Consider the following 26,139-nt stretch of genomic DNA (forward strand, 5'->3'; position numbering starts at 1 on the left):
TTCCATCCCCCATATTAAGACGCAACTATGTTCATAAATAACACTAGTTTACAGCCGAAATACCCCCAAGCCAAAAATACAAATTTCTGGTAGAGTACGACTCCTGGATCACTAAAAATTTTTTCTTTGGGACACTTTATTTTTAAAGATTTAGAAAGTTTTTGACAGCTGTCTTTTCAAGTTTTATTTTATATCTCGATTTGTGGCCAACCGACTTTGGTGCATTTTACAAAATTTTACTAACAATAGATCAATATTTAACATTGTCATAATGAGTAATTGGATTGGATAAGTCATTTGTCTGCAAGAGCTCGACAGACACACTTTTTTTTTTTAATTTTGGGCTGTTAAACTATACCCTTAAAAACTCGAAAAAAATTCATTGAAAAATCCATATTAATTCTAACTTATTGTTGGTATCCGACTTAATCGGACAAGTTAATTATGCCAGAAATTAATTGGAAATTCGATTTTTTGTGGATTCTTAAGGTTATGCGTTTTATTTTTTTCGGCCGTCAAGCACAAAATTTTAACAACATCTTAGACAGCTTAGCTTTCAAAGGACTGTTAGATGTAGGCAGTGGTGGCAGCTGTGGGATATTAAAAGAAGCTGAATTTAATATTCAAAAAGCTAAAAAGACCTTAGTTGTGTAGGTATTTGTTAACACATCAAAAAGCAAGGGAAATATAAGATCGTTATTTTTTTAAACCTTTGGTTGTTTTTTATCAGGCTTAGAATAAGATAACAGCAGCTATTTCGAAAAAAAACATGTTATAAACAGTTATAGTTCGAGGAACAAATATCAATTTTAGTAGGGAAAAACAAAACAAACCGTTTTTTTCAAAATAAATAAAACAATATTTTATATAATAAAAACTACATCAACGGTGCATTCGACTTTATTTCATTTAAAATGGTTTAATTTGTGAGTTGTGGTTTTAGCAACTTGTAGCAAATTTTGTACCTTTCTCATTTGTACATTTTGTACTGAAAGAAAGAAAACTTGTATGAAACAAGAAAGCAAGCAAACTTCGGCAAGCCGAAGTTCAATACCCTTGCACCTATTTCAAAAACTAAATACTCTTGAAAACGTTAAAATTATGATTTACTTGCGTGTATGTTTAAAAACATTGAAGCTATAATGATTTGCAGCTTAATTATTCGATAGTTCCTATGGCAGCTATACGATTAGGAGCTATATGCAATAGTCGTCCGATTTTGATGAAATTTAAACCGTAATTCTGAAATATTTAACCATTACTCGAAGAACTAAAAAAAAAATTAAAAAACACCAAAGTTATAATTTTTTTATATTTTTTTTTATGATTGTTTCTATGGGAGCTATATGCTACAGTCGTCCGATTTTGATGAAATTTAAACCGAAATATTTAACCATTACTATAGGTCGAAGAACTAACAAAAAAATTAAAAAACACCAAAGTTATAATTTTTTTAAATTTATTTTTCCGATTGTTCGTATGGAAGCTATATGCTATAGTCGTCCGATCCGGCTCGTTCCGACTTATATACTACCTGCAATAGAAAGACAACTTTTGGGAAAGTTTCATGCAGATTGCTTTAAAACTGAGGGACTAGTTTGCGTAGAAACGGAAAAAAAAATTAAAAAAATTGTAACTTTTTCTTTTTTAAATTTTATTTTGTAAGTTCTTCATATATAAAAATGTGTTTTATTTTAGAATTACGGATTTAATTAAACCTGACTTTCATTAAAACAAAAAGATAAACAATTTTTTTTATTTTTTTTAATTTAAGATATAACATATAACAGATATAACAGATATAATTGTTCAATCACGAAATGTTTATTATTTCATATGTGAATTTTAAAAACTACACTTCTAATCTTGCTGGCCCTTGGCAGAATGTTCAAACATTAACACGTATAAATATAGGAATATGAGACAAACATTGCAGCCACTTGAATGAAACAACACAAGTCTAAAACGACTTCCTATGAGCGGTCACAGAATGTCCTTGACGATAAGTGCTATTAGGCTAGCTGTGTTTTTCTAAGTTAGGGATAAACAAGCCACTCCGTGGGTTATAAGAAATAAGATAATAATCCCACAGCTCTGTGCTGTGTCACTTTGTCAATCGATCTAAACCCATTATTTACGATCTGTTACCAAAACCATGCAAGGGAGCATTTGTTACTACTTGAAATCTGTAAGTACAGGCCACATGAGCCTTCAAACTAATGTCACTGTTGGTGTTTCCCACACTACACAAAGCACTTGTGCGGGAGTCCAACTATAGCTCTCCCGCGCCCGCTCAGGGCAAATAGATGCGCTCCCTGCGTAGCCCAAAGATAAGACTAGAATGACAATCTCACAAATGTTATTTGCTTACAGAGACTTAATAAAATAAAACCGTTCGAAGTTATAACTCAACAAATAAAGACGTCGTATCGTTTCGTAGTTCTTTTCAGCACTAATTATGCTTTGGGTGTGATTATTTATACAGACCGAATATACATATACCGCCTAAAAACTGGCCTCTACCATTTCTCTAGTTTTGCGATTGGTAAAATATTGTGCCGCAGAAGGACATTACGAGATCGACTCGGTTAATTATCCAAACCAAAAAAAAAATATATAAACTTTTTAGGGCTGAACCAACTTTCCTCTACTTGTTACATACTTTTCAACGAATGCGGTATGCTCCTTTATTAACGAGAATTACAGAAATTGGCAGGAATTTCTTATTTTTAAATGTTGATAAAAGCCCCATTTATGTTTATAAATTCACTTTGAAATAAAACATATTTCAGATTTTTTTTCTGTCACACACAGATTATTTTAACATTTCCTGCTCAAACCCTTTTAGACCAAAAAGTTGAATCCGCAGAGTGACCGCTGTATGCCAACTTCACATTATGATATAATATATATAAAATCGCCTAGTGTGTCAGCACATAAATAAATAGCACTGCGTTGCAAAGATAACAAAAAAATCAAAAACTAATTACTTTGTTAAATATTATTTGATATTTCGTCTACAGACGCGCAGAACTGCTGCTTGGCTTGCAGCAAAAATGACCTCGGATGGACATTCTGTTGCTGTGCTTTCTGGAGATTTGACAGTTGAGCAAAGACTTGCTGTTTTGGATCGTTTCCGTTCTGGTCTTGAAAAAGTACTTATAACCACAAATGTTTTATCAAGAGGTATTTTGGATAATATTAAATTAAACATGTTAATACGTTGAATACTTATCTTAATTTAAGGCATTGACATTGAGCAAGTTACAATTGTCGTCAACTTTGATTTGCCGGTAGATGTGCGAGGCAACGCTGACTGCGAAACATATTTACATCGAATAGGCCGCACCGGACGATTTGGTATGTACTTTAATTCTGCAACTATTGGAAAGCGTCTGAGTGCCAAGGGTGGTACGGTAAAAAAAAAACTGACTTGTGACCTTACAGATAAAGGTATTTGATTTTTTCAAAATAAAACAAAATCCAAGGATGAGGTTGTGGTCAGCACACCGAGATTTATTAGACCTATAGAAACGCACCAATGTATTATTTCACCGACCTCGACTTGTTGCACAGTGTAGTTATTAAAGAGTGCACTGTAACATTTTTACAGTAAGGCAAGTTAGATCCGTTAGAGCCGTTAGAGACAGACTTCGTTTGACTTGCAAAGCGAACGGTCGTGTTTTTTTGTGCGCTCCGAACTTTTATTGTTTTTGTAATAACCCAGCTGTGAGATATAACAACATTTTTTACTACTCGGTCAATTAATAAAAACTTTAATATAACCGTTCGCTATAGTGATCTATATTAACAATTTATTTAAACTTTTTTGTTTTCTTTTCTGTGTATTTAAAATTTTAGCTGTTTTTTTTTGTGCTTTGTCTGTCCACGCCGTAGTATTGTTTTTGGTGCTAGACTTGCAGGCGCTTTCTGCATTACACTCCCGCTCTCTTGATCTCCCGCTTTCTAAACTCCCACTCTCTCTCTCTCTCTGTCTCGAAAGTTCTAAGCGTGCAGCTTCTGCACTCTTATGGTTTCTTTTATGTATGCGCAAGCATATATTAAATTGTTTATTATTATGATATGATAATAGTAGTATGTGATGACGTGTGCCTGTGGAAGGCCTGACTTCTGCTGCAGTTAGATCTGCATTGGTTGACGACTGCGTATGGACTGACGATAGAGAGAAGAGTAAATAGGGAACAACTACCGACTTACGCATACACAATACCCCCTGACACCCAGATGGGTCATAGTATTGTGGGGGTTGTCGATGTCGTCTTGATCTTCCACTTGAATCGTTTCCAAAGATCGCATTGGCGAAAACGGCAATGTTGGGTGTGGATCGGGAACAGATTTGTCGACAGACGTAGACGGAGTAGTAGGCTCGCAAGCTCGAAGCTGGTCTAGATGACGTCAAACTACACTGCTATCCTCGAGATTTACCGCGTATGATATGGGTTTAGTCTGCTCAAATACACGACCTTCAATCCATTTACGGCCGCTCGAGTAGTTTGAGCTCCCGCTTGAGGAGCAGCTCTGCTGGCAAATGCCCCGTAGTCGAGTGTGGTGTGCAATGTTGGCTGAGCAGATATCGGGCCAGGGCTAGATTAAAGTCAGTATCTCGCTCCATCTTTTTTAAGAAAACCTATGTGCATTGGACCATTCGCTCAGCTTGGCCATTCGTTGCTGGGTGAAAGTGCCGATCGGATATGGCGAATAAGGTTATGGCTCATAAATATTTTAAACTCATCGGATGTAAAAGCAGTTCAGTTATCCGAAACAAGCTCGTCTGGAATTCCATGAGTAGAAAAAAGCAGGCGAAAGAACGCAAATCTCGAGGAACTTGGAACAAGAATCAACGACCAAAAAAAAACGGTCCTGCGAATTCAACATGGAAACGGGACCAAGGTATTTTAATGGATTCCCACAAGCTTACTTCTTATCTATGTGGCTCATTTCGTGTTTCTTAACAAGCTTTGCAGCGCATAACTGTGCAATCGATACCCGATATTTATCCACCAAATGTAGTTCCTTGATAATGCTTTCATTTTGACAATTCTGGGATGATGCGCGTGAATGTGCGCTCACAATAGGTTTGGCTGCCCATTCAATCATTAAAAGGTCCACCTTGGTAAGCTGTTTGGTCGAAACGGTGACCTTTTTTAACTTGGTGAAAGGCTCATGATGCTGCTGCGACCATTTCCTTGAAGAACTTTTATTCAGAAGGCGATGCAATGGCTCTGCAATGGTAGCATTGTAAGAAAACATGAATGACACAAACTAGCGAGTCCAGGAAGGCTTGTAAGTGCTTCTTATATGTTGGCGCTGGTAAGGAGTGTATGGACTTGACCTTGTCTACCGAGGGCCGTATGCCTAGATGAAATAGAAAGGACGTCGATAAGTCTGACTGATAAGTCCTCGTCAAACTTTCCCATGACCACAATATCGTCGAAATACGGCAATTCTCTTCGAAATACGGCAACTACCAGTTGCTGATAAACTTGCGCTATTGATGCAATACACTTTATTGATGCAAAAAGCGTGTTTATGGCCGTAATTCGATGGCAATGTGGTTGGTTGATCCATCCTTTTTAACAACAGGAACCGTCGATGTGGCCCATTCGGAATGTTTTAAAATTCATTTGCGCTCAGACGATCGAGTTCTTCTTCAAATGGTTTTTTACCATGAATTCCTTCGATACGAATTCCCAGAGGTTCGATCCAATAACAACCTAATAGGTTGGCCCCGACTCCAGATACTATTATCAGGGTCAAGTTGTCGATCTGATGGCGATTATAGTGTATAGTTGTATTAGTTATCCCCTTGACCGGGATCTGGCCTAGCCAGATTAGGCTTGTAGTTGAGGCATGTTTCGCATTTCCGCACATGTGCTCAGGAATCCCTGTGCATTTCTGGCCAGTAATAACGGGCCGCCAGCTTTGCAATCGTTTTCCGACTTTCCACATGTTCAGTGGCTGGTGAGTCTTTATTAGCCTTTAGGACGGTTTCCCTGAGCCCCCGTGGGACACATAGATTCCATTCTGTCACTTCTTTGCTGGCGCAAATCCAGCAGAAAAGTAGCGGCTGGTTTCGGCATCCTCGTGTCCAATGTTTGTGACCGCCACACCGTTAGCGGGCTTCGTGTGGGTACACGTCGTACGTGTGTGTCCTGTGGGCTCTCGGTGCTGCGTTGGGTGGTCTCCGATTAGTAGTAGGTGGCCTCCATAACGTGTTCTAATTATAGTTGTTCGGAGTCCACTTGCGTGTTTGACGGGCGCTTGGTGTCCTTCGTCTTCTTCGCATCTTGTTGTGGTGCTGTTGATTTGTTTCGCGAAAAATTGTTTTCTTGTATAATTGCATGTCGCTCCTTCTTGAGTTCTTCATATTCATCAGCCAGGACCATTAGAGCTTGTAGATCATGTATCTTAAAAGTTCCCAGGGAGATCCTCAGATAAGGTGTGCAGTTGTTCTTTATCATTTCGAGTGTTTCCTTTGGGAAGTAGCCGAGTGGTCTTATCATGGTCTGCATGTCGACCATATGTCCTTGAATGCCTCTTTTTATTACTTAAAGTTTCTTGCTCGAATTTGAGGTAATTTATAAAGAAAGCTTCGAATTATTCAGCGAACAGTTAAAATACTAAAACTATCTGTTTTAGTATTTTTGAATTCCTCCGCGGAAATCGGGCTGCCATTACTATTCTATTTCAAAAGTGTGTGAAACCTAAGTGCATTGTCTGTTAAAAGTATTCCGGTTTTCTCAGCAGACTTGCTGATTTGAAAGTGCTTACAATTTATTAGCAATTTAAGAATATTGCGAAATGTGTTTGGGACTGTTCTTCCCCTTCTGATTTTATATTGGTTTCAGCGACCTGTAAATGAATACATAATTTAACGTCACTGTTTCCAGAGGTCGTATAGCTTGCGGTATTCAGGGTGCGAGACAAATGAGTCTACCTCCCATTCCCAAAGAATAAGACTGAGAAGAAAAATTGGAAATACAGCCTTCGAAGCCTTCGAGCAATTTAAAATGTCGCTCACTATATCGACACTTGTCTAATTTTGTCGGAATTAAGGATTGTCCTTTTTCAAACGCGTTCCCTCCCTAATAATGAATTGGCATAGTACCTAAACGGCAAAGATTGTACCAAACTCTCTTCCATCCTGCACCATGCTTTATGCTACTGACAAATTATACTCAATAATTACATTTAATCTTGTAAAGTCGAGTTACGTTGAATCTTTTACGTTTTTGATTTATAAAAATATTGGAATATATCAGTGTAAACAAACATTTATATTTCGGATGACGGTTATAAACCATGCCTTGATTATTATAAATAATCAACTACTACTAGTAATTTAGTTTATACAATGGATATAATTAATAGGGGGTTCTCGGTGAAGTTTTTTCTAGTTCGGCGCTCGGATGGGTCGTTCTCTCCGACTAAATACTCCCAGATTGGAAAGGATTCGGGAAGTTATAGACGGGATGTTCGGTCGGTCGGTAAAGACGATTTAATGATCATAACCGATCTGGACAGGGGCGTCGATGTTCCTCTCTAGGTCCCCCAGTCCATGTCAAACAGGATCCACCATCTTTACTACCAAGATGGATCTAAAGATAGCTGAGTGTCAGGACTTAAAGGGTTCCCTTTTAAAAATGCAAAATCCCACATTTACAATTCGATCTAAATCACTTTCAAAAATGGGGCCGGTATAGTTTACAAAATTTAAACGGCTATACGATAAATGTAAGGTGATGACTTTATAGCTTTTCAATCCAAAATACACGATTCATCCTCTTAAAGACTGCTCTTGTAAACGATCTTGGAGTTCGAGGATCCCTATGTCGCCAAGACTTTTTATATTTCGCTAGTTCGTCCGATTCTGGAGTAATCCCATCTGGAGTCCGCATTATGAAATAGGTATATATTGACCGCATTGAATTAGTAAAAAAAACTTGTTTACTTTTTACCTTCTTATTCTGTAGAATACTATTAATTAATTTACCCTCCCCAGCCAACCTCAGAACGATGCTTGTTACTGTCTTAATCTATAACCCTATACGTGGTGAAATTGATAACCCCGGCTTGGTGGGCCGTCCTTACTGCACCAAGTAGATTAACTAAAAATTATATTCCTCTAATATTAAATTAGAGTATTGTAAGGATGCTCTCTGGCCGGGGTTCAGATCTCAGTCGGATCCAGAAGTCCTTAACAAGAAATTTATAAATCACTGAAGTCGGAGTCTCTTGTTTCGCAGCAGAGATGAAAAATTTACCGGGCTGGACCTACGTGCGAGGCCACGCCAGATAGAGTTCGTCAGGTGGACGGCGACGGGGGTAAAGGGTTTCACGCACAAGACCAACTACTACGGGAGAGAGGAACTAGGGAAACAGACAAGTCGGGAATTTTGTCCACGCGCGGGCCGTTAAAACTACAGGAGAAGGAAACTAGGGAAATAGTCCAGTCGGGAATGGTGTCCACGCGCAGGCCGCAATCACTAAGGGAGAGGCAAACTAGGGGTAATAGACCTATCGGGAATGGTGTCCACGCGCAGGTCGCAATCACTTCGGGAGAAGGGAACTAGGGTAATAGAGCAGTTGGGAATGGTGTCCACGCGCTGGTCGCAATCACTCCGGGAGAGGGAAACTAAGGAAGCTACGAATAAAAACCACAAGTGAGGAATTTAATTTCCTTATATCCTTTTATTTTTTATTTTCCTTCTGTATTTCCAACGGGAGTCCGCTTCACCGACCTCCTTTAACGAAGGATGAAGCTAATTACGCTAACCTTGAAAACACTGATCTTTTCCTAGGTCCGCACTCGACCCGCGTTACCGAAGAAAACTTTCTTACGCGCGGATGCGTGGCTGACTCGCAGGTGGCTTAGATGCCTCGGAGTTTCCGACCGTCGGGAGACACGTGGGTCCCGTTTTCCGATTCCGCGTTTAGCCAACGTGTTCGGATGATACGTCTTATTCGTCCCGCGATCCTAAGACAAGAGCCCGGATGCTCTAGTATTATCCCCCCTCTAGTATTTTCCTTGTCTTCCTAGTATTTCCCATGTCTACACTAAATATCAGTTGGTGATGCCACTCAAGTTCTGATTTTAACTATAACTTAATATTATCTTTGATCTTTCAACTTAATATTTATTATGCTTCATGATATGTCTCTTAAGACTATAAAATTACAGACTATAAAAATTGTCGCGTACTTGCCTTCTAGGCATGGTTGCGCCATATAGAGGCGCCCGTCGCTCCGAATGGTGTCGACGAATCTGAGAGGACCGGCTCCCACGGCCACCTTCCTCTTGATTTGCCCCTTACCTGACGGGGTAGCTAACAAAAGACTCGTTAATGTTAACCTATTACATAGCAAGTAATAAAATGGTTCTTAAAGCTACTCTGCAGCTTCCTGTTGCTTACCGTACCGGATTGCTCGGCCCGGCCATGCTGTCGTCGAACATGCCAGGGGTTTCCGCTTCACGGTATGGTTTGAGCTGAGATATGTTGGCGATTCGCCGGCGTCGATCTCCTGTGCTCTGCAGACTTACCAAGTTCGGAGTTGTAAACTTCGTATAAGGGTCGTCATATTTACGAGCAAGTTTGCCGTCGAATTCCTTGGCCGCTTTTGATAAGGGATTTTGTCGTAGCCATACTTGACTCCTGAGCGTTGGTCTCCATTCGCGCCTTCGTAGGTTATAATGTCTATAATGAGTTCGTCATACAGCATCGCAGGCAGGCGTGATTCCCGTTCCTGAGTGAGAAATGCGGCGCTATACCCCGTCGAGTCCGTTATGCTGCAATCGAAAGCGAGGGATATCTCCGCCAACATATTATCCCAAGAACTCTGGTCGCCTTTCGACAGCTGGGATATCAGCGTCTTCACAAAACGATTGGTCCCTTCTGTGGTAAAGTGGTCCTTTAGGGTCCGGCTCGGAACTTGGTTTCCATAGTCGCACACGAACTACCGGGGAATGCCCACTCGCCCGGGTATGCGTTCTGCACTTGCGGCGGTAGCTTTCCGGAGTGCGATCAACTCTACCCATTTGGAGAACACATCATGAAAAACCCGAAGCACAGAGTTTCCATGTATCGACCGGGGTAGCGGGCTTACAAAGTCCGCACAGAGAATGCCGAAAGGTTCGCTTATGACACGGGCCAGCATTTTACCTGTCGCTTTGGTTTGAACAGTCTTAAACTTTTGACAACATTCACAGTGCCGAACATGGTGTTTTGCGTTGCGATACATACCGGTCCAGAAATATCTGTGCGACAGGCGAGTAATCGTCTTTCGGACCCCCAAGTGTCTTACGGTCGGGGAGTCATGACACTCGTGTAAGACGCGGGCTCTACGAGAAGTGGGTATGCAGAGTTTCCACTGGAAGTACTCGTGGTCAGGTCGGTAACCCATGTTCCTATAGAGCTGGCCATTTTCCAGCGTATAGTCAGCGGTTTGTTTTCGTGGTCGTCATGTACCTGTATTCGTCCTCGTCTTCTTATGGTATAGTCCTCTACCCGGAACAGTGAATGCAGTATATTGGCGACTTTCCCTAGCCTTGGGTACGGCCAATAGCCGTGTTTCAAATCCAACGTGGAGATGTATTGGGCGTGACGTAACTTCTTCAAAATGTGTTTGATTCTCAGGCACTGAGAGTGCGTTCAACTGCCGATAGTCGACGGACATGCGACAATCGCCAGTCTTTTCCTCCACCAATACGATTGGATATGTTGGATCGCCGGATTCCTGGGATAATTTTTTTCAATGGTTCAATGCTTCAATGGCTTATCATCGCGTATGACGATACGGTGCTCGGCGACATGAGACACCCTCTAAAGTCCATCGAACGAGGCCACTTCCCGGTCGATGAAGCCTTGTTGAGCCCGACTCAATGGTGTGCTCTGTCGCTCTTCGTCGTCATCTCCTGTCTCTATCTCAGCGGATATTCCAGTGTCGGTTTCCAAGGTCGCAGCCTGAGTGGACATAGGGCTGAGAACCACCGCTCCTCCTTGACTGGCGGTCCCCAATTGTACTTTAACCTCGGCGGGGCGTACCGCTTGGGTTTCGGATTGCAAGACGAGGGTGGCACGCCACATCGCACTTTTAGGAAGTCCATCCCAAGTATTACTCTATCCAACGTATTGGGCATCGTCAACATAGGTAATAGTACCGTAGTACGTAGACGTACTCATGCTCGGCAAAAGTCACGACGTGGGTTAGGGCAGTCTCGTCGAAAATGTCCGTTCTCTCCGCAACGACCGCAAACCCGCTGAACGTTGCTTGTCCGATCATCCGGTGGGTCACGTGTCCCGTCTGTGAAGTTCTCTTTGGACTCCGGAATGGGTTCGGCGACCGTCGAAGTTCAGTCCTTCGTTGTTCCTGTCCGTCGCCGCTGGGATTTCATATTGCGTCGATTTGAGTTGTTCGACACTCTCATATTCTGTAGCCACGTGGTTAGCTGTGGGTCAGCGTCGCAAAATCACTGCGCTTAATGTGTAGCCGATTCTCCGGAGCCATGTTTTCGTATGCTCGGTACACTTCTTCTTGCCCCATCTCGCCGTTCCGTCCTGCAGAGTTAGGGCTCGGGGCCGGCTACTGTATTGCTCCTGCAACTGAGCCAGTCGGTCCCACACCCTTTGTGAGAACGATCCTGTGCTGACTAGACTGGCGAACGTCTTTCTTATCTCTTCGACGGTACCATCCGCTTTAAAACCGAACTTAACGGCGATAGAGTTGAGATCGTCTTTTCGACGAGCATATATCCAGCGGGGTCCTATACCTGGATTCTTACAAAAATCAACTACTTCGTACTCACCGTCGGATTCCTTAGTTACTCATCTTGTGTTATAGTCTTCAATTAAATTCCTGGGTTAACTTCAGCGAGCGATGCGAACGAGGACAATGAACTCTTCGAAGGTCAGGCTCCCAAGTCTTTTATTGCGCGTCGAAGGCAGAAATACACTGGACCTTCGGGCGAGGCCAAGCCAGGGAGGATACTTTAAGGACGTCACAGTCTTTTGTTTCGCGCCAGAGATGAAAAATCTAATGGGCTGGACCTTCGGACGAGGCCAAGCCGGAGAGAGTTCGTCAGGTGAAAGGCGACGGGGGGAAGATAGGATACAGTTGACCAGCCGGGACGGGGTCCACGCGCAGGTCGCAATCACTACGGGAGAAGGAAACTAGGGAAAAGACCAGTCGGGAATGGTGTCCACGCGCAGGTCGCAATCACTACGGGGGATGCTACACTAGATGTGTAGCTACGAATATAAACCACAAATGAGGAATTTAATTTCCTTGTATCCGTTTATTATTTTAATTTCCTTCTGGAGGAGGACAGGAGTCCACTACACCGTCCTCCTTCAATGAAGGTTGAAGCTAATTAAACTAACCTTGAGCACACTGATCTTTTCCGAGAACTTATTTTCAGTCGACCCGCGCTTCCGGAGAAAAACTTTCTTACGAGCGGATGCGTGGCTGACTCGCAGGTGTCTCCCGTTTTGCGGTTCCGCGTTCAGCCAACGTGTTCGGATGACACGTCTTATTCGTCCCGCGATCTTAATATTTATTATGTTCATGAATGGTGTCCAGACTACAAAAATTGTGGCTTTCACTCCTTCTAGGCGTGGTCGTCACAGTATTAATCTGTGTTTGTCTATATCTATATCTATATGTTAGGGGGCATTTATAAAACAATTTTGACATACACGATATTAAACTTATTGGTCTGTCTGTCTTATTATTATGATAGTTGCAATGCAGTTAATCAAAGCTCTTACATATACATATGAATTAAGTTGCGCTTCATGCGCTCGTGTGAGTGTGGATATAATACAATTATAGATAACGCATCGAACTGCGCTCATAAGATAAGATAAACAATGTAAACGTATAGGGTGTCTGGTTCCCAAACAAACCATAACATTTGTTGATTGGGGTATAGTTGGTTGGAAATAGAATTTTTGAACCGAAACCTTAATCGAAATAATTATATTGGTTGTAATTTTAACAGTAACCGAAACCAATATTTGATTCGGTTTTAATACCTGCTATATAGGGACTTAAATGTCTCCTTCATTGCGTTGGAAGTTGATGTGTTATTGTATTCATGATGAATAGTTAATTCACTTCTCTCCCTTTGTGTTTAACGAATTTATTTCCGGCGTTCCGAATAGATCAAAAAATTTGTTATGCTTCCGAATAATTGTGGACAGCAAGTTTTTTGTATGGTTTTTCCTTTATTAACGATTGAACGATTCTAGCGAGGTGTTTCATCTTTTTAAACGGGCGTTTTTACTTATTTTTGCTAGTGGTTTTTAACTAAGAATTTGTGTCTTGTATACACGCGGGCGGTTTAATTAAATGATAGAACGCTTGTAGCCGTTTGAATTTAACATAGTTGAAAACAATACTGTTGTGAGCATATACGTATTAGGTGTATAAATAAGTTCGTGCGGTTTCAATTGGTAGGCCAGTATTTGATCTGGCAACACTAGCATTTTGAAGTGTCATCACTAGGCTTTAATTTTCAGTATCTGCAATTTTACTTCACTACTACAATATGAAGAAAAAGGCTGTCGAAATCCACCGTATTTTAGCTGAAGTTTATGGTGTACATGCTCTAGCCGAACGAACGTGTCAAAAGTGGCTTGCCGGGTTAAAAAGTGGCCGATTCGATTTGGACGACGAAAAACGACCACCAAAGCAAGAGGAATTGAATAGATTTCTCAATGAAGACTTATCACAAACGCAAGAAATAAAAGGATTTTATTTGCAGAATACTATTCCGATGTCGAAAACACGTCCGAGACTGGAGTAAATCGTGGTTAAAACCGCAGATATTTGTCTTTAAGAAACTTTTTAATGCTTAAGGCTTAATTCTTACGTGGCCCAGAGCTGTTGCTAGGCTCACCAGCTTTTACCCTTGCTAACTTGTAGCTTTTGAGTTACCTGCATCCTCCAGATGGTTCCCTCGACGCTCACAGCTCCTAGTGGAGTCCTACTGCGCCGATCCTCCTTCCAAGTTTTGACTTTCCCGCCCCAGATGTTTCCCCACAGACTTTTGAATTCCCGCTTCAAGATGTTTCCCCAAAGACGCGTCGTCACCGTATTAATCTGTGCAACATCCTCGATTCTGAAACAGTTTTTGAAAGTGGCTGCTTAAAGTACTATCAAAAAGTAGAAATTCTGCATTATTAGTTTTGCCAAATTGGTTCGGGATTATATTTTATGCTATTATTTATTTTGTTGCTTCAAATCATATTCGATTGTTTATAGACGCCGGTAAGAGTGACGTGTTATAGGATTTTGCTGAGTTTTTCTAACCTCTGACTGAAATCTCAAGATTGCGCTGATGACGATAATCTGTTATCGCTATCGCGCTGATGTCAGATTGGTGTTACCAGCTATGATTCGCTTTGGGCGCGAGCTTAAATTGTCGTTCGGGCTTTGGGTTGGGGTAGGTAGGGGAATTAAGGCGGTAGACCTGTCACACCTAAATTGAAAAATTAGAAACATCGAAGCCTATAATATCGATGCACAATCGTTATTTTTCCTTCAAATGGAAAGGTTCTCAACAAAACTAAGTAGTAGGGCATAGGTGTAGTCTTTTAAGTCTTCCTCTCTTTAAAGGTCTGGATATTGTCAAGGCCAGTCTATATGTAAATGAAGGAAGTCTTGTTCTGTAACGAGTTGCTGCGTTACTGATTGATGTACCTACAGGATTAATTTTGGGATCTCAAAAAATGGTCGTGTTTCGTATAGAGCATGGGGCGTTGACAAGATTCAATAACTTTTATGGAGCACAATTGGTACGTTTTTATGCTTATTCAAGTTACTTTTGTATTCCTCATTGGGAAGCTTTGAATTAGAACTTTTATTTTCTTTTGAAATTACCTGCCGAAAAATCTGGAACAACTTTTAGTTGCGAAGTGTAGACCTCACAAATACTTTAATTATAAGAATTAGTGTGTTTAGAAACAAACATTTTTTTTGTTGATGTACTAGAGCTAAAGGTCAAATTTGTTAAAGACGTTGATCAATATATATATATATATATATTTTATAGTGTGAGAAATGAAATAAACGAAATTGATATGAAAGAATTTATTAAGTTTTTTTTTATTTATAATCAAACACCTGGCCTTTTTTTCCGACAGTTATATAGGGTCGGAAATGTCTGCATTACTGAGTTGCAAACTTTTAACTGAAATTTGTATACCCTCTGCAATAATATTAGGTTTATAACTAAGTTCGAGCGGTTCGATTACAAGCCTCTTGCGAGTTGATTTGGGTGAGCTTTTTGTTTGTCTATATCATCTTTTATTGCAAGAATGCCGCGGTCCCTGTGAATGTTTTATTTGCGAAAATACCATGGTGCCCCTGTGATAGTTCTTAGGATTTTCGATTGTGCGCGCTATAAGAAATCTATGTTTCTAATGCTCGCGTTCCTTCATAGCTGGGAGCCATATGTCCAAATAGGCTTGAGAGTGGAGTTGTACGGTAGAACTTTGTAGGCCTCAGTGCGCTTCCTTGCGGGACTCCAGCTTCGATTTTGTAGCCGTAAGATATTGTTGTGCTGCACCTTATTGCGAAGACTGTTTTGTAGTGATACGACTCAAGTAGCTTATGAGTGTATGTAGGCAAGTGTGTTTTGATTTTATGCATGAGGCCATCGAGCCAGACTCTGATCTTAGTCTGTTAACTTGTTCGATTGTTCCATGGCTTTGAAGGAAGTCAAATTGATATACCGGGATGAGATTGTGTGCTCCCAGATATGGTATTATTCGTGTTAGGGGGCATTTATAAAACAATTTTGACATACACGATATTAAACTTATTGGTCTGTCTGTCTTATTATTATGATAGTTGCAATGCAGGTAATCAAAGCTCTTACATATACATATGAATTAAGTTTCGCTTCATGCGCTCGTGTGAGTGTGGATATAATACAATTATAGATAACGCATCGAACTGCCCTCATAAGATAAGATAAACAATGTAAACGTATAGGGTGTCTGGTTCCCAAACAAACCATAACATTTGTTGATTGGGGTATAGTTGGTTGGAAATAGAATTTTTGAACCGAAACCTTAATCGAAATAATTATATTGGTTGTAATTTTAACAGTAACCGAAACCAATATTTGATTCGGTTTTAATACCTGCTATATAGGGACTAAAATGTCTCCTTCATTGCGTTGGAAGTTGATGTGTTATTGTATTCATGATGAATAGTTAATTCACTTCTCTCCCTTTGTGTTTAACGAATTTATTTCCGGCGTTCCGAATAGATCAAAAAATTTGTTATGCTTCCGAATAATTGTGGACAGCAAGTTTTTTGTATGGTTTTTCCTTTATTAACGATTGAACGATTCTAGCGAGGTGTTTCATCTTTTTAAACGGGCGTTTTTACTTATTTTTGCTAGTGGTTTTTAACTAAGAATTTGTGTCTTGTATACACGCGGGCGGTTTAATTAAATGATAGAACGCTTGTAGCCGTTTGAATTTAACATAGTTGAAAACAATACTGTTGTGAGCATATACGTATTAGGTGTATAAATAAGTTCGTGCGGTTTCAATTGGTAGGCCAGTATTTGATCTGGCAACACTAGCATTTTGAAGTGTCATCACTAGGCTTTAATTTTCAGTATCTGCAATTTTACTTCACTACTACAATATGAAGAAAAACGCTGTCGAAATCCACCGTATTTTAGCTGAAGTTTATGGTGTACATGCTCTAGCCGAACGAACGTGTCAAAAGTGGCTTGCCGGGTTAAAAAGTGGCCGATTCGATTTGGACGACGAAAAACGACCACCAAAGCAAGAGGAATTGAATAGATTACTCAATGAAGACTTATCACAAACGCAAGAAATAAAAGGATTTTATTTGCAGAATACTATTCCGATGTCGAAAACACGTCCGAGACTGGAGTAAATCGTGGTTAAAACCGCAGATATTTGTCTTTAAGAAACTTTTTAATGCTTAAGGCTTAATTCTTACGTGGCCCAGAGCTGTTGCTAGGCTCGCCAGCTTTTACCCTTGCTAACTTGTAGCTTTTGAGTTACCTGCATCCTCCAGATGGTTCCCTCGACGCTCACAGCTCCTAGTGGAGTCCTACTGCGCCGATCCTCCTTCCAAGTTTTGACTTTCCCGCCCCAGATGTTTCCCCACAGACTTTTGAATTCCCGCTTCAAGATGTTTCCCCAAAGACGCGTCGTCACCGTATTAATCTGTGCAACATCCTCGATTCTGAAACAGTTTTTGAAAGTGGCTGCTTAAAGTACTATCAAAAAGTAGAAATTCTGCATTATTAGTTTTGCCAAATTGGTTCGGGATTATATTTTATGCTATTATTTATTTTGTTGCTTCAAATCATATTCGATTGTTTATAGACGCCGGTAAGAGTGACGTGTTATAGGATTTTGCTGAGTTTTTCTAACCTCTGACTGAAATCTCAAGATTGCGCTGATGACGATAATCTGTTATCGCTATCGCGCTGATGTCAGATTGGTGTTACCAGCTATGATTCGCTTTGGGCGCGAGCTTAAATTGTCGTTCGGGCTTTGGGTTGGGGTAGGTAGGGGAATTAAGGCGGTAGACCTGTCACACCTAAATTGAAAAATTAGAAACATCGAAGCCTATAATATCGATGCACAATCGTTATTTTTCCTTCAAATGGAAAGGTTCTCAACAAAACTAAGTAGTAGGGCATAGGTGTAGTCTTTTAAGTCTTCCTCTCTTTAAAGGTCTGGATATTGTCAAGGCCAGTCTATATGTAAATGAAGGAAGTCTTGTTCTGTAACGAGTTGCTGCGTTACTGATTGATGTACCTACAGGATTAATTTTGGGATCTCAAAAAATGGTCGTGTTTCGTATAGAGCATGGGGCGTTGACAAGATTCAATAACTTTTATGGAGCACAATTGGTACGTTTTTATGCTTATTCAAGTTACTTTTGTATTCCTCATTGGGAAGCTTTGAATTAGAACTTTTATTTTCTTTTGAAATTACCTGCCGAAAAATCTGGAACAACTTTTAGTTGCGAAGTGTAGACCTCACAAATACTTTAATTATAAGAATTAGTGTGTTTAGAAACAAACATTTTTTTTGTTGATGTACTAGAGCTAAAGGTCAAATTTGTTAAAGACGTTGATCAATATATATATATATATATTTTTTATAGTGTGAGAAATGAAATAAACGAAATTGATATGAAAGAATTTATTAAGTTTTTTTTTATTTATAATCAAACACCTGGCCTTTTTTTCCGACAGTTATATAGGGTCGGAAATGTCTGCATTACTGAGTTGCAAACTTTTAACTGAAATTTGTATACCCTCTGCAATAATATTAGGTTTATAACTAAGTTCGAGCGGTTCGATTACAAGCCTCTTGCGAGTTGATTTGGGTGAGCTTTTTGTTTGTCTATATCATCTTTTATTGCAAGAATGCCGCGGTCCCTGTGAATGTTTTATTTGCGAAAATACCATGGTGCCCCTGTGATAGTTCTTAGGATTTTCGATTGTGCGCGCTATAAGAAATCTATGTTTCTAATGCTCGCGTTCCTTCATAGCTGGGAGCCATATGTCCAAATAGGCTTGAGAGTGGAGTTGTACGGTAGAACTTTGTAGGCCTCAGTGCGCTTCCTTGCGGGACTCCAGCTTCGATTTTGTAGCCGTAAGATATTGTTGTGCTGCACCTTATTGCGAAGACTGTTTTGTAGTGATACGACTCAAGTAGCTTATGAGTGTATGTAGGCAAGTGTGTTTTGATTTTATGCATGAGGCCATCGAGCCAGACTCTGATCTTAGTCTGTTAACTTGTTCGATTGTTCCATGGCTTTGAAGGAAGTCAAATTGATATACCGGGATGAGATTGTGTGCTCCCAGATATGGTATTATTCGTGTTAGGGGGCATTTATAAAACAATTTTGACATACACGATATTAAACTTATTGGTCTGTCTGTCTTATTATTATGATAGTTGCAATGCAGGTAATCAAAGCTCTTACATATACATATGAATTAAGTTTCGCTTCATGCGCTCGTGTGAGTGTGGATATAATACAATTATAGATAACGCATCGAACTGCCCTCATAAGATAAGATAAACAATGTAAACGTATAGGGTGTCTGGTTCCCAAACAAACCATAACATTTGTTGATTGGGGTATAGTTGGTTGGAAATAGAATTTTTGAACCGAAACCGAAACCTTAATCGAAATAATTATATTGGTTGTAATTTTAACAGTAACCGAAACCAATATTTGATTCGGTTTTAATACCTGCTATATAGGGACTAAAATGTCTCCTTCATTGCGTTGGAAGTTGATGTGTTATTGTATTCATGATGAATAGTTAATTCACTTCTCTCCCTTTGTGTTTAACGAATTTATTTCCGGCGTTCCGAATGGATCAAAAAATTTGTTATGCTTCCGAATAATTGTGGACAGCAAGTTTTTTGTATGGTTTTTCCTTTATTAACGATTGAACGATTCTAGCGAGGTGTTTCATCTTTTTAAGCGGGCGTTTTTACTTATTTTTGCTAGTGGTTTTTAACTAAGAATTTGTGTCTTGTATACACGCGGGCGGTTTAATTAAATGATAGAACGCTTGTAGCCGTTTCAATTTAACATAGTTGAAAACAATACTGTTGTGAGCATATACGTATTAGGTGTATAAATAAGTTCGTGCGGTTTCAATTGGTAGGCCGGTATTTGATCTGGCAACACTAGCATTTTGAAGTGTCATCACTAGGCTTTAATTTTCAGTATCTGCAATTTTACTTCACTACTACAATATGAAGAAAAAGGCTGTCGAAATCCACCGTATTTTAGCTGAAGTTTATGGTGTACATGCTCTAGCCGAACGAACGTGTCAAAAGTGGCTTGCAGGGTTAAAAAGTGGCCGATTCGATTTGGACGACGAAAAACGACCACCAAAGCAAGAGGAATTGAATAGATTTCTCAATGAAGACTTATCACAAACGCAAGAAATAAAAGGATTTTATTTGCAGAATACTATTCCGATGTCGAAAACACGTCCGAGACTGGAGTAAATCGTGGTTAAAACCGCAGATATTTGTCTTTAAGAAACTTTTTAATGCTTAAGGCTTAATTCTTACGTGGCCCAGAGCTGTTGCTAGGCTCGCCAGCTTTTACCCTTGCTAACTTGTAGCTTTTGAGTTACCTGCATCCTCCAGATGGTTCCCTCGACGCTCACAGCTCCTAGTGGAGTCCTACTGCGCCGATCCTCCTTCCAAGTTTTGATTTTCCCGCCCCAGATGTTTCCCCACAGACTTTTGAATTCCCGCTTCAAGATGTTTCCCCAAAGACGCGTCGTCACCGTATTAATCTGTGCAACATCCTCGATTCTGAAACAGTTTTTGAAAGTGGCTGCTTAAAGTACTATCAAAAAGTAGAAATTCTGCATTATTAGTTTTGCCAAATTGGTTCGGGATTATATTTTATGCTATTATTTATTTTGTTGCTTCAAATCATATTCGATTGTTTATAGACGCCGGTAAGAGTGACGTGTTATAGGATTTTGCTGAGTTTTTCTAACCTCTGACTGAAATCTCAAGATTGCGCTGATGACGATAATCTGTTATCGCTATCGCGCTGATGTCAGATTGGTGTTACCAGCTATGATTCGCTTTGGGCGCGAGCTTAAATTGTCGTTCGGGCTTTGGGTTGGGGTAGGTAGGGGAATTAAGGCGGTAGACCTCTCACACCTAAATTGAAAAATTAGAAACATCGAAGGCTCTAATATCGATGCACAATCGTTATTTTTCCTTCAAATGGAAAGGTTCTCAACAAAACTAAGTAGTAGGGCATAGGTGTAGTCTTTTAAGTCTTCCTCTCTTTAAAGGTCTGGATATTGTCAAGGCCAGTCTATATGTAAATGAAGGAAGTCTTGTTCTGTAACGAGTTGCTGCGTTACTGATTGATGTACCTACAGGATTAATTTTGGGATCTCAAAAAATGGTCGTGTTTCGTATAGAGCATGGGGCGTTGACAAGATTCAATAACTTTTATGGAGCACAATTGGTACGTTTTTATGCTTATTCAAGTTACTTTTGTATTCCTCATTGGGAAGCTTTGAATTAGAACTTTTATTTTCTTTTGAAATTACCTGCCGAAAAATCTGGAACAACTTTTAGTTTCGAAGTGTAGACCTCACAAATACTTTAATTATAAGAATTAGTGTGTTTAGAAACAAACATTTTTTTGTTGATGTACTAGAGCTAAAGGTCAAATTTGTTAAAGACGTTGATCAATATATATATGTAAATATATTTTATAGTGTGAGAAATGAAATAAACGAAATTGATATGAAAGAATTTATTAAGTTTTTTTTTATTTATAATCAAACACCTGGCTTTTTTTTCCGACAGTTATATAGGGTCGGAAACGTCTGCATTACTGAGTTACAAACTTTTAACTGAAATTTGTATACCCTCTGCAATAATATTAGGTTTATAACTAAGTTCGAGCGGTTCGACTACAAGCCTCTTGCGAGTTGATTTGGGTGAGCTTTTTTTTGTCTATATCATCTTTTATTGCAAGAATGCCGCGGTCCCTGTGAATGTTTTATTTGCGAAAATACCATGGTGCCCCTGTGATAGTTCTTAGGATTTTCGATTGTGCGCGCTATAAGAAATCTATGTTTCTAATGCTCGCGTTCCTTCATAGCTGGGAGCCATATGTCCAAATAGGCTTGAGAGTGGAGTTGTACGGTAGAACTTTGTAGGCCTCAGTGCGCTTCCTTGCGGGACTCCAGCTTCGATTTTGTAGCCGTAAGATATTGTTGTGCTGCACCTTATTGCGAAGACTGTTTTGTAGTGATACGACTCAAGTAGCTTATGAGTGTATGTAGGCAAGTGTGTTTTGATTTTATGCATGAGGCCATCGAGCCAGACTCTGATCTTAGTCTGTTAACTTGTTCGATTGTTCCATGGCTTTGAAGGAAGTCAAATTGATATACCGGGATGAGATTGTGTGCTCCCAGATATGGTATTATTCGTGTTAGGGGGCATTTATAAAACAATTTTGACATACACGATATTAAACTTATTGGTCTGTCTGTCTTATTATTATGATAGTTGCAATGCAGGTAATCAAAGCTCTTACATATACATATGAATTAAGTTTCGCTTTATGCGCTCGTGTGAGTGTGGATATAATACAATTATAGATAACGCATCGAACTGCCCTCATAAGATAAGATAAACAATGTAAACGTATAGGGTGTCTGGTTCCCAAACAAACCATAACATTTGTTGATTGGGGTATAGTTGGTTGGAAATAGAATTTTTGAACCGAAACCGAAACCTTAATCGAAATAATTATATTGGTTGTAATTTTAACAGTAACCGAAACCAATATTTGATTCGGTTTTAATACCTGCTATATAGGGACTAAAATGTCTCCTTCATTGCGTTGGAAGTTGATGTGTTATTGTATTCATGATGAATAGTTAATTCACTTCTCTCCCTTTGTGTTTAACGAATTTATTTCCGGCGTTCCGAATGGATCAAAAAATTTGTTATGCTTCCGAATAATTGTGGACAGCAAGTTTTTGTATGGTTTTTCCTTTATTAACGATTGAACGATTCTAGCGAGGTGTTTCATCTTTTTAAGCGGGCGTTTTTACTTATTTTTGCTAGTGGTTTTTAACTAAGAATTTGTGTCTTGTATACACGCGGGCGGTTTAATTAAATGATAGAACGCTTGTAGCCGTTTGAATTTAACATAGTTGAAAACAATACTGTTGTGAGCATATACGTATTAGGTGTATAAATAAGTTCGTGCGGTTTCAATTGGTAGGCCGGTATTTGATCTGGCAACACTAGCATTTTGAAGTGTCATCTCTAGGCTTTAATTTTCAGTATCTGCAATTTTACTTCACTACTACAATATGAAGAAAAAGGCTGTCGAAATCCACCGTATTTTAGCTGAAGTTTATGGTGTACATGCTCTAGCCGAACGAACGTGTCAAAAGTGGCTTGCAGGGTTAAAAAGTGGCCGATTCGATTTGGACGACGAAAAACGACCACCAAAGCAAGAGGAATTGAATAGATTTCTCAATGAAGACTTATCACAAACGCAAGAAATAAAAGGATTTTATTTGCAGAATACTATTCCGATGTCGAAAACACGTCCGAGACTGGAGTAAATCGTGGTTAAAACCGCAGATATTTGTCTTTAAGAAACTTTTTAATGCTTAAGGCTTAATTCTTACGTGGCCCAGAGCTGTTGCTAGGCTCGCCAGCTTTTATCCTTGCTAACTTGTAGCTTTTGAGTTACCTGCATCCTCCAGATGGTTCCCTCGACGCTCACAGCTCCTAGTGGAGTCCTACTGCGCCGATCCTCCTTCCAAGTTTTGATTTTCCCGCCCCAGATGTTTCCCCACAGACTTTTGAATTCCCGCTTCAAGATGTTTCCCCAAAGACGCGTTTGCCTTCTTTATCTTTTCTCTACTCCCTTAACTAAATGATATCGTTTTCCGATGTGATTTGAATTAAATGCGTGATTCAATGTCTACCCCACCCGCAGTGTATCCTAGACATTGCTCCTTCCGATGGCTCTTGGCCTAGCCTACCTGCACTTATCCAACTATATTGAAGTCAGAGATTAGATGGAATAATAGATAAGAGAAAAAAGCCCAGATTTCTTTCTACGTGAAATCTGTGATATGCCAGAAATATGGCAAAAAATTATGGCTAGTGATGGACGATACTTTATGTACCCAATTTTGACATTGCAGGTAGATAAAGTTGGAGTAGAAGCAGAAAGATTGTTGACGCTAGCTTCGAAATGGCTGAGCCAGTCGGAAATATCAATAAGGTTGTATCGACCCTGCCTAGAAGGCATGTTTCGTCGGCCTATTACTGCCCGCATGAACTCGCCGGATTTGGGTGAGGTTCTTGCTAATACGATCGGGCTGTGTTTCGACCGCAAACTTTCTCGGTCACATTTGCTCGGGTGGACCAATTGATCGCCGTGGGCCGAGCAATACGATCCCCTATTTTGACAATAGGCTGTCTGTCAGAAATTATGTAATTTTCATGCCTTTCTCGACTATTGCGTCAGCCCCCCTTGAATTAGTCTAAATTCTGATTACATTTGAAGTTTATTTCATAAAATATTGTAGGCTTGGGACATAAGCGCATACAGGGAGTAAATTATAAAACAAAATAATATTATTAAGGGGTGATTACAATTTCTATGTTTCCACCCAGAAAGAGGTTTTCATCGATAATTTAATGTACGTTAGTGAAATGAAAACCATGGCTTTCTGCGTCTTAGGACAATGAAATAGTGTGTAACAAGATAACAAATAATCTACTTGATTATTTAATTCTGATCGTTACAGTAAGTGTTGCCTATTGCTGTAGTGGTGATCATTGTCATAATAATGAGACAATAAATATTTTTTTTATTTATTTATTTATTTCGCCAACGGTATTCATTCCTTAACTGGTTACTTATATATTTAACATTATTCTTACGCACTAACATTGAAAAAAGTAATCGATCAACTTATGTTTAAGATCAGACTTCTAGAAAAATAATTAAGTCGCATGCTAGTTGGAAGTTTATTGCACTCACACAAGGCTCTATAAAGCTCGTTTTGGGAGTAATTAGTCCTGCGTAACTCAACAATAAAGGGAAGTGCCTAGCTGGAGCCTACTTTTAAAAGAAGTTCTGGACAGTCAATGATTCCGGCCACCAGGTCGGCGATGAAACAGATGGAGATGATTGTTCTGCGATTGGCAAGTGTGGGAAGGTGAACGAGGAGACACTGCTGCTGATAAGGGGGGAAGGGTTCAGAAATTCTTAAGGGTAAGAGAGCGAATTTTAGAAAGTTTTTCTGTCGTCTTTCTATTCTATTTATGTGGATATTGGCTGATGGATTCCAGATAAAAGCCGCGTACTCTATTTTAGAGCGCATAAACGTTGAATAGAGCGCAAGCCTCGTATAGGGATCCATGAATAGCGCTGAGTTCCGATTTACAAACCCAAACACAGCGTATGCTTTAGGCACTTCTCAAAGTGTGCTGAGAAATTAAATTTGGAATCAAACATTACACCCAGATCTCAGCATTATTGTTGAACATTTAAGGGCTGCCCTGCAATACTGTAAGTGGTTATAAGGTTGTATACGCATTTACTGTAGCTAACATAAAAGCATTTAATAATGTTTAGCGGAAGTAAATTGTGTTTTTGTACCATCTCTGTCCTTGCGATAGACTTGATACAAGTTGAAATCGAAGTACTCGTTAGTGTAAAAGTTCATGTTGCGCCAGGTTTCAACTAGGACTATGACATCAAAGTTGCCTTGGGATGTAACAAGATATACTTATTCCGCTTTTGTTCGCATTCCAGAAATATTTTGGAAATAGATTTTATGTGGGGATGTGCTTAAAATGGAATGATTTGAAATCCTCGGGGTCGCCACCAGTTGATTCGTGTTGTTCATGCTAATGCATTCCAGTGCATGCGGAGTAACAGCACCTACCGATCCTAATGTTTTTATTCCGCTGATCGCCCTTAATAACGATGTAACTTTGATCCATTGCTTATCTTCAGAATTAAGTGCGTTACATTCGTAAAATATATTAAAATTCTCGAAAAAAGAGAAGTCAGAATTTAAGAGCGATGGCTCTAAGCTGAAAGCGGCCACTTCCAAGAGTGCAACTTTAAGAGAACATAGCGATAAAAGCGGGCGATGTTGTTGTTCATCCATCAGCTGAACAGAAAGTTTAGCAGAGAGCTCAACTCCCACACGCACTTTCAGAGTCTCATCAAATCCAGAGCAGCTATACAAAGCGGGCGGTAAAAATTCCAGATAGTGTTGTAGTTGTAGCATCATTGCAGAGAGCTCGAATCCGGAGAGCGGTCCAAGAGCATGGACATTAAGACCATGACTTAGGAGAGCCTCGCTCAAAGCGGACGTTGGAAGCTGAAGCCGAGAATTTTGTGGGGCTGTCGTGAGCGTATGGAAATAATAGAGCACGTCTCGGAGGAGCACGCAATCCGTAATAGGAATGGAACCCGATGTTTGGCGAGGGTCGAAGAAAACGAACAACGGTGGAATTTAAGAAATAAAGAATTTAAAATTTTGGGATA

General features: G+C 39.8%; 1 protein-coding gene across 2 annotated transcripts in view; it reads left to right on the forward strand.

The window, feature by feature from the left end:
• The window catches only part of LOC108137349 (DEAD-box helicase Dbp80), a 225,663-nt gene that overhangs the window by 185,100 nt on the left and 14,424 nt on the right, over window positions 1-26,139 (forward strand). For both annotated transcript variants that reach the window (XM_041709788.1, XM_041709789.1), the window contains exons 9-10: window positions 3,024-3,186; window positions 3,247-3,360. In XM_041709788.1, the coding sequence (XP_041565722.1) occupies window positions 3,024-3,186; window positions 3,247-3,360 (277 nt within the window). The remainder of the gene's footprint in view (window positions 1-3,023; window positions 3,187-3,246; window positions 3,361-26,139) is intronic.

This window comes from Drosophila elegans, unplaced genomic scaffold, assembly GCF_018152505.1.
Source record: "Drosophila elegans isolate 14027-0461.03 unplaced genomic scaffold, ASM1815250v1 contig_512, whole genome shotgun sequence".
Classification (NCBI taxonomy): Eukaryota; Metazoa; Arthropoda; class Insecta; order Diptera; family Drosophilidae; genus Drosophila; species Drosophila elegans.